General features: G+C 42.7%; 1 protein-coding gene across 1 annotated transcript; it reads left to right on the forward strand.

The window, feature by feature from the left end:
- Positions 1–1,823: 1,823 nt before the first annotated feature.
- LOC128460085 (protein c-Fos) lies at positions 1,824–4,418 on the forward strand. Its single transcript, XM_053445122.1, has 4 exons — positions 1,824–2,139; positions 2,658–2,873; positions 2,987–3,094; positions 3,204–4,418. The coding sequence occupies exons 1-4, from the start codon at positions 2,005–2,007 to the stop codon at positions 3,870–3,872; spliced, it is 1,128 nt and encodes a 375-aa protein (XP_053301097.1). The 5' UTR covers positions 1,824–2,004; the 3' UTR covers positions 3,873–4,418.
- The last annotated feature ends 5,332 nt before the right edge of the window (positions 4,419–9,750 follow it).

Genomic DNA, 9,750 nt, shown 5'->3' on the forward strand with positions numbered 1-9,750 from the left:
TAAATATTCATAATTATTAGAACAACAATAACATCTAACTGTTGATGCTTTTCCATTTTTTCTGTCCTCTCTCCATTTTAATGAATAAACAAAAGTCAAATCAGTCAAACTAACATGGGGTCCTTGAATTGAAATTGTGTTGGTCCTAAAGGTCCTGCTTTTTTTCTTTAAACTGTATAGATTACTATAAAAAAAAAAAGATCATCTTAATCTGTGTGTTTATTGCAATGGAAATATTGTCATGCGCATGTTGTTAACCTATAGACTAATTCAGTTCAACGTCAATTCAAAGATCAATGTAAAGTGCGATGTGTCCAACTGCATTTATGGTTTTTGTGTAGCCAGGGAGAGGTGTGAGGATTCCCTCTGCCAGAGTCTGACAGAGGGAACACCTCACAGGACGAGTTCAAACACTGCTGAGAGAGGAAGAAAAGCAAACTGCTGTTGTGGAAAAGTACACCTCAGAAACCTGTTATCAGCTGGCTCTGCGACTGAACACACCCTTGCTTGGATTGCACACTTCAGGTACAAGAAGCGCCTGAAGGCATAGTACACACGCAACGGCTTCTGCTCCGACACAAATCCTAGGTAAACCTGCCTCACGTTTACATAAGGTTGTCTTGGGTGTGCAAATGGAATTCATGCAAATCACCCTCCAGAACCCTCTGTACCCAATCATTTCTGATAATGCCTATCCTTATTTTTCTTGATCTATTTCTTTGTATATCTGAGTTTTTAGTTTCCACAAACCTATTTCTGACATACATGTTGTCCTTAATCCGCGCTCGTTTCCTTTGCTATGGTTGTAAAACACTTTGGCTCAACTCCATGTAACATAAGCATAAATAGCAGCAAAAACTCCACCCAACTGATATACATGAACACAGATTCAAGGCACTTATAATGGTACAAAGACATAACAAGTGCACAGTGGAGTCGTTCCGAGAGGAGTTACATATTTATCCTCTTCCCTTAAGCTGCATTGATTCGCTCTTATTTTTTACTCTAACTCAGTAACTGTGTCAAATCGGCCAAATTAAAAACTTTAAATCTGCAATACCAAAACTATAACTTTGAACCTGATTGACCCTGCAAGAGTTTTCTCAAACCATGTAATGCACTTAGCAATAAAAAGGCCTCAAAGCCTTAAATAAGTTTTTTTTTTTAAAGGGACTTAAAATCAGGTCCCATTACTTTGTCAGATTATTGATATAAGCCAAATAATGATATGTTAAAGAACTGTTTAATGTAAGTTGGCCCGATTATTTAAAAATAAATCCACCAGCAGTGCTAAAGTGTGTGGTTGATTGCATGTGGGTGTCACACTTTGCCTCAGAACAGACACATTTGCATGTTCGAATCTATCTAATGATGCTCTGTGGTGTGTAGGTTGTACTTTAGCTGACCACGATCGGCCCAGTTCTTCACTTTCTCACAACAGCCTTGTGTTTGTTGTCCTCTTGCATAACGTCACGTCGCTGTCGGCCAATCTCGGGAAGGTGCATTTCCCAGCAGGACCCGCCCCTATTACAGGATGCACCATATTTGGAAAATGACGTAGAGGGGATCCCAGTCTGGAACATTCCATTTTACGGGGGTAAATTTGACAAATTTTGCTAAATGCGGGCTTTATTATCATAAAACAGCAGGAGAACATAGTAAACAGTCAATATTTAGGGTATTCAAATAATATAAAAGCATTAGCGGGGAGTGTTGCGGCGTCTTCAACAGGGTTTTGTGTGTTTCTTCTCCCCCGGTGTTCGGTGAGGAGCACTCCCCTCAACCGACGTCACTTGGCAGTATAAAGAGGCTGCGAGCCTCCAGAGTTGGCATTCAAACTTTCTATCGCCGAGAGAAAAGAAAACAAACCGAGCAGAACTTCAGAGTTCAGAAACCTACCAAAGGGATTTCCTCATTTCAGCTCCACACACCCCTTGTGCGGCACACTTTGCCTGGATCTTCTACTTCTTGCTCCTGATTTGAATTTTGATTTCCTTGGGAACCATGATGTTCACCGGCTTCAACGCGGAGTGCGACTCTTCCTCCCGCTGCAGCACCGCTTCACCGTCCGGGGACAACCTGGGATACTATCCCTCCCCAGCGGGGTCCTACTCCAGCATGGGCTCCCCTCAGTCTCAGGTATGTCCAGTGAAACTCTTTTCAAACATTTATTTTATTCGCGCCCCTTTCATATTTTTGAAATCACTGCTTTAGAAGTAGTGTTAGAAGAATTAAGTTTAACAACATGCAACTCTCTGTTTGACACTTGACAAAACTAAAACGGCACCAATCCGCATTTTAACTCTATCACACCTGCAAGGGACTAATTGAAAACATAAAAGCCTTTTTAACATTCAACAAATAATGCAGATAAAGCTGGTGAATAATATAATACATATTTATATACAGACATATGCATGAAATAGTCTGTTGACCTGAGCTTCACAGTGCAAGGCAGTTTTCATTCATCCACCTGGAGACTCCAGAGAGAGTGTAACGTCAGAGCTGACATCATAAGGATATTTTTAAACCAGCCAGCTTTTTATAGACCCTCTCTGCTTCATTCATGCCCATCCTGCAGATTTGCATCCACCCCCTCCCGCTCTCTTCTGAAAGTCTTCCAAATGCACTCAACCCTCCTTTCCTTTTCATTCCAGGATTTCACTGACCTGACAGCATCAAGTGCCTCCTTCATCCCCACCGTCACGGCCATTTCCAGCACCCCGGACCTCCAGTGGATGGTCCAGCCTTTGGTCTCCTCGGTGGCCCCCTCACACAGAGCTCACCCCTACGGTGCCAGCCCTGCCTACCCTGGAACAACAATGAGGTCTGCATCCAAGGGTCATAACTCCAGGAGGAGCAGAGCAGAACAGGTAATTATCACTCATCCATCCTTTTATTGTGATGTTATAATAAGCAGTAACCGATTGCAGTGCATCATAGAGCTTGGGTCTTAACTTTTTCTTCATCTTTTTCTTTTGTCCAGGTCTCACCTGAGGAGGATGAGAAGAGGAGAGTTCGCAGAGAGAGAAACAAGCAGGCAGCGGCCAAATGCCGTAACAGGAGGCGAGAGCTTACCGACACTCTGCAAGCTGTAAGTATCCCACAGATTGACTGTTCATTAAGGTTTATTTCTCATCACATTTAAGAGCCGTGTAATCCAGCAGCTGAGTTAACGCCCCCCTTCCCTCTACCCTTTACAGGAAACTGATGAGCTCGAGGATGAGAAGTCCAACCTGCAGAGTGATATCACTAATCTCCTGAAGGAGAAAGAGAGGCTTGAGTTCATCCTGGCTGCCCACCAGCCAATCTGCAAAATCCCCTCCGAGCTGGACACAGACTTCACAATGATCTCCATCTCCCCTAACCACCCCTGCCTCGCCACTGAGCTGTCTTCCCAGTTGCAGACCACCATCCCCAGGACGTCGGCTTCCACTCTAGCTCAGCCGACTTTCACCTCGACCTCCAACTCCATCTTCTCCAGCAGCAGCTCCGTCCTGTCTACTTGCACCCTCTCCAGCAGCACGGTGAAGATGACCGACCTGGACTCCTCTGTCTTGGAGGAGTCTCTGGATCTGCTGGCCAGGACGGAGATGGAGACGGCGCGCTCGGTGCCCGAGGTTGACTTGTCCAACTCCCTCTACTCAACTCAGGAGTGGGAGCCCCTTCACGCCAAAACCAATGACTTTGAGTCCCTGTGCACACCCGTGGTGACCTGCACCCCCGCCGGCACCACCTTCACGTCTTCGTTCGTGTTTACCTTCCCAGAAGCAGAGACCTTCCCCACCTGTGGCATCGCCCACAGGAGAGGAAGCAGCAGCAACGACCAGTCCTCTGAGTCCCTCAGTTCACCGACCCTGCTGGCCCTTTAAAGACTCTTCCAAAATACAAGAATACTTCCTTCCTATCAAGCACATTGTCTTGAGATAGATGTGCAGATCACAGGGCTATGGAATGGACTCGTACCAGGCAGCAAATTATTTATGATTTGATTTGCCTTTATCTATACTTGCCTATTAGACCGATGTAGCAAGTTAAAAAGCATGTTTTAACTAATACCACCTAGTCACTATGAGTTGATATATGATTTTATGGTGCTAGATAACAAGTCATTATAGTATCGATGTGTGTTCAGAGCAATAGTTATTATTGATCCGGTTTGTTTTCTGGTTGATGGTTTCTGAGAGTAATTGTGAGCTGTTTGTGAAACTAAATGAAAAAACAACTAAAAAACCTGACGTGCTTTGTCTTAACCCTGGTCTGAGTGGTCTATCTTTGAGTATAAGAAAGTTTTCTGTGAAAACAATAGTGCTTTTAATTTATGAAATTTCAATTTATTTTTTTTACCAGGAGAAAGAAAAGATGAATGGTGTTTGTAAGAGATGTAAATAAAATATAGTGATATTCAAATTCAACAACGTTTTTCTGTTTCATTATATTGCTCTCTTCTCATTACACACACTTATATATATTTTTTCTCTGTAAGTGTCAAAAATATATATATATAAAAGTAGCTCCAGTGGTATACATCACCCAATTATAACAGCCTCTAAAATTAGCCTCCATGAAGGCATGGAAGTATTTTTCCTGCACCTCCACTGGCTCTATTTATTGTTCCGTCTGTTGCCAAGGTTAACTATACGTCAGGGCTCCTACGTCAGTGCGTTCTTTCCATTTTTTTCAACTTGCAAGCCCAGCGCGATGACGTCGGATTTCCTTTGCCCAAATTTGGAGAGCGAAGTGGGACTGGCTTGCTGCGGGTGTCTGAGACGTGCAGCACGATCAGACTCGGTTTCTGAACAGACATAAACCGTGTCTCGTATGTTTTGGTGTATCTGCAGCGAATGGGGAATAAAATGTGATTTATTTACCTGTAATCGAGGTGATGTGTTTATTCTCGCAGCAGAGACAACGTCTGCACACATGTGGCCGGTTACACAAGAGGATCCACAACCAGCGTCTGAACTGGTTTCATTTCCCTCTGTGATCTCTGAATATCACTTCCCACGTGAAACCCTGTGTCCTCAGTAATAATGCATGACAGGCACAGACAGCACAGTCTGGACTTAACAAACATTCACCGTTCTTGCAAATGGACAAGAACATGCAGCCAGCTGGAAGCGAGGTGTAAAGTGTCTTTTATTTATACAGTCTGTTTCCAACTTCTTCATATTTCCCACCGCACACAATGAGAGTACAGTAAATCCACCACAGTCGGGCCAGGATTAACACAGATGTGCCAACATAACATCAAAATGTCCAGTTTGATGAAGAGGTCACATGGAAAAATGTAATTTGGAAGGTGGTGATCTAGAAACATGAGTCTCAAGTAGTCTAGCAATGTTATATATATATATATTTCTAATGCAGTAATGACAATGCCTAACAGTCTCCCTACATTCAATCATGGTGAACCAAATTCACACACTCACAGATATCAGTTTACTAAAGGTGCCTGGAAGCTCAAGGAAAATATGGAAAATATGAAAAAGTAAGCCCCATCGCCCACTGTTATAGAAAGAGAAAAGAACATTGCTGGATCCACACCAAAATGTAATGTTCTTCTCTCTACACAATACTATACACCATTCCACCAAGTTTAATTGTAATCCGTCTTGAGGTTTTTGAAAATTCTCGTTCACATTCAAACAAATTAACAAACAAACAGACAGACAGACGTAACTGACCGTTGCAAACACAACTTTTCTTCTTCACTGTAACTTCTTAATTATCAAATTTTAGAAACCCAATTCAATTGAAGGATTTCACATGGTTTTGTTCTTCATTTCAACTCATATTCTCAGCTACATGTGAGCTTAGATTTATAAGTTACATGCATCTGCTATGTGTTAACACTTGTGTAATCCTGTTTCTTCCATCTTTTCTCAACAAAAAAGTGTGATTCAAAAAAGAAATATGCAAACATGAAGTCATATAATTTCACATTAACTACATGATTTCATGACGTAGTGACCGTCTCCCAACTAACTGCTTATTTTTGTTGATGTCATTATTTGGGTATTTAGATACATTTGGTAACTTTGTCTGAATTTGTACCATTTGTGCAATCGTGTATTTTATCACGTAGTTTATGATTCAAAAGATAAAATCCTCCCAGCCGCTCCCTCTTACTTGTCATTATTTAACCCTACTTGCTCATGTCACCTTCTACCAATATTGCATCATGATTAATTGGAAAGTAGATTGCTTCATGGTTTTACACAGGGAGTGCTTGTTGTGCATATGTGGGTGTGGGTGTGTGTGTGTGTGGGTTTGTAGTCCAGGTATTACTCCTGTTGTGGGGACCTAAAACTGTTCAAAAAACATTATGAGGGCAAAAAACACGTCCATGACATGTCCAAGACATGTCCAAGACATGTTTTAAGGTTGATTTAGGGTTAGCTTTTGTGTGTGTGTGTGTGTGTGTGTGTGTGTGTGTGTGTATGTGAGTGTGTGTGTCTGTGGGTGGGTGTGGAGTGTGCGTGTGGGACATGCTGGATGGAAGGCTACCATCTTGCAATAACTGTCATGCTGACGTCGGAGCCCTCCCAGTGGACACACCCTTTTGTGCAACCCAGCCTGGATATCAGCCCTTGTCACTCTGCTTCCTGTCGACCCGCTCCTCCAGAGAACAACTTCAAACTCAGGAGATTCAAATATTTGATAGAATTTGAAGAATTCACGTTGCACAGGAACAAAGCTTCCTCCTTGTTTCTTGCTTCATGAAAGAATTAAAAAGGCTTGGGTTGAACCTGTTGTTTCGTCACCACTGCCGTCGTTGCATAACAGCTGAATTCTGAGTACCTCTCCTGTTTCCGTTGCACTTAAGCAGAGCCTCTTTTTCCTCAATAAAGCCTGTAAGTGCGACCATGCAGGGCCTAATAACTCTGTCTATTAATACCTTTCTCGCCGGCCCCGGGGAGATGGGGTAGCAGCAGAAATAGCAGGTGCCTATTGCTTCTTTTAACATCAGCATCAACAGCAGTAAAATTAGACCACTATGACGCCAACCTGCGTCGATGCTGCGACCCAGGGGAGGAACCAGGCAGCGGCGTGCGCCTGATAGAAAGAGAGGAGGAAAGTGAAGCGAGAGGAGGGAGTGGGAGGAAAAAGAGAAGATGATGTGTGTATGAGGGAAGCAGGGAGAGAAGGAGGCAGACAGACAGAAACAGAGAGGGAGAGATAGAGAGATCCTCCCTAGGTCTAATTGTGAGCACAGTGATGATGAAACAGGCAAGTTCACCTCAGTGCCACGACGACGAGGAGTAAGTTTGGCTCGGCTCCATGTTCACAGAGAGCCAATCCGCTGGTACCTTTTCTTCTGTCGAGACATGGATACAGAAGATTTGGGAAACCCTGTTCTTTCCCCATGTGGCCGAGAGCCATCCAGTAATACAGTGCTGCTCAATTACACTCTGTCTGTATTCTATTGCACATCTGTTCTCATATGTTCCTTTCGGTGTTTGACCATCATGAGTGACTCCATCTGACACAGTACCCTATAAAATAGAGTTTCTACACTACCCTCTGTGTGTTCATGTGAGGCCGTGTATGACAAATCAGTCTTTTGTTTGACTTCTGTTTGGCTGATATGTATTTATCTGTGTAATTTCTGCTTGATTGCACCCAGAAGTGATAACAAGTGAAACTCAGAGAGTGACAGTTACAGGGTGTGTAGACACCTGACCACACACCACACACTCATTTAAGAAAATCGGGAAATGTAGGACTTTCATAATCCCCCCCCCCCCCCCACACACAAACACACACACACAATTCAGAGGCAGTGCCCAGAGGTGATTAAAAGGTTAGTCCATCAATTGTTGCATTATTAAAGCAGTTTTACAAGAAGCTTCCGGTCGGCGTCTCAACCCTTGAAATATTTAATCCACTATGAATTCTGCCCTTGAAAGTGAATGAAAGTGGTTTCAGACCTGGTAAGGTTTAATAGAATATAGTATATTTAAAGCATGTGAAAATGCAGATTAGTCACAAATACTGTTAATGAGTGTAAAGTTTTGTGGATTTTATTTTTAGTCTGTAGCGGGGCTGAGTGCGCAACACACTATTCTTAGAGGTTATTTGACGCACTAGGCAACAATACTTGAGGGATTTCTCCATCCAATAATTAGAGTTCACTGAGCGCCAGACTCCCCAGTCAGCGGCTTGATCTCGTCTCGTCTCATAGGAGCAGGAACAAGGATGTTTCCCTGGAAACCGGACGGCTCTATCAAGTATAATTGGGTAATCCTCGAGCTGCTGACAGAAAAATAATAGCTTTTGGGATTTTCAAAAAACTATCCCAGCCAACACCGAGTATGATATGTCGGTTTCATAATCCAGATTTACCAGGCACACACACTGGATGGATTACTATGCAATTACGGTAATATTAAAGACATATGAAAATCTAAAAATAACGATAAGCAATGGGAAGAAAAACAGACCAGAAAATTGATTTCTCATCTAACAGGAGCAGTGATCCCATTCAGTCATAAAGAACCTGGCTCCCTTACAAGAGTCAAGATCCTGTAAAAGGGCTACTTGACAGTTAATCCTTCATTTTTCTGTTTTACTATCATAACTCACTGTATTTATTAAGTTTTTTTCAAAGATGGAAGTCTATGATCTAAAGTGGTTTTCATGACATTGAACTTCCATGGGGCATTAGCGCTGCCGCCTCACAGGAAGAAGGTTCTGGGTTAGAACCTGTCGGGTCGGGGCCTTGTTGTCGGGAGATTACATGCTCTCCATGTTCCTCTATGTGTTCTGGACTCAGTCTTCCTCCCGAGGACATGCAGGTTGGGTGAACTGGAGACTGTGAGTGTGGAGGATCTGTTGTCTCTGTGTGTCGGCCCTGTCATGGTCTGGCGATCTGTCCTTCCCAAGGTCTGCTGGAGATGGCTCAGGTCTGTGACCCTCAAACTATAAGAGGTATAGATAACGGATGGATAAACTTCCATGTTAACATATTCTTTCCGCACTGTGCCACACACATGCTGAGCCTAGTCTATAGAACAGAAACAGTTTGACCCACTAGATGGCCCCAGGTCGCTTATGTGCTGTTGTCTATTTTAGGGACCTCGAATATTATCAAACCAGAAGCTTTGATCTCCTGAAAGGAGTGTTGTATTGGTACATAAGTTATATAGTCTCGTCCTCTTGGTTTCTGTCTGTTTAGAAAACTTTCTAAAACTGGGACAAAGCTTCAAACCCTTCTCATGTATCTAAACTTGAATTGGTAAATCCACCACAACTTTGTGATGTGTTGTTCCACTGCTTTGATTGACCGTTTGCACTGTGTGTACATACAAAGTGACAGCCACTTCACATTATTTTACCTCACTTGTTCAAGTCACTTACTATCAGCATCGCACCATATAAAGACACATTTTAAGGTTTTTCACAGGGAGTGCTTGTTGTCCGTGTGTGTGTATGTGTGTGTCTTCCAGGTTTATTTATTTATAACAACAACAATAAAAAAAAGTATATTGCACCTTTAAAAACTGCCAATAAATAAGATATAGGGTGATATAAAAACATAAAAACTTGAGAGGAGGTCGTTACAATTGAAAACCTTTCGTAATTTGCTGTCTTGTTCAATGATTTCACAATCATCATCCTTTTTTGCAGCAGGTACCTGTACCTCACCAAAAGCTCAGAACAAGAGACTGTGTGTATTTACCCTGAATGTTTGTGTAACCTTGCGGGTCAAAGCTTAACTGTCAGTGTCAAATACGCCACACACGC

This window comes from Pleuronectes platessa, chromosome 17, assembly GCF_947347685.1.
Source record: "Pleuronectes platessa chromosome 17, fPlePla1.1, whole genome shotgun sequence".
Classification (NCBI taxonomy): Eukaryota; Metazoa; Chordata; class Actinopteri; order Pleuronectiformes; family Pleuronectidae; genus Pleuronectes; species Pleuronectes platessa.

What these genes read in the sequence shown, in the direction of transcription:
- LOC128460085 (XM_053445122.1), top strand. Translation starts at nt 2,005, where the DNA reads ATGATGTTCACCGGCTTCAACGCGGAGTGCGACTCTTCCTCCCGCTGC. An exon ending in TGGGCTCCCCTCAGTCTCAG is followed by an intron (nt 2,140 to 2,657) that starts GTATGTCCAGTG and finishes TTTTCATTCCAG; the next exon opens with GATTTCACTGACCTGACAGC. An exon ending in GGAGGAGCAGAGCAGAACAG is followed by an intron (nt 2,874 to 2,986) that starts GTAATTATCACT and finishes TCTTTTGTCCAG; the next exon opens with GTCTCACCTGAGGAGGATGA.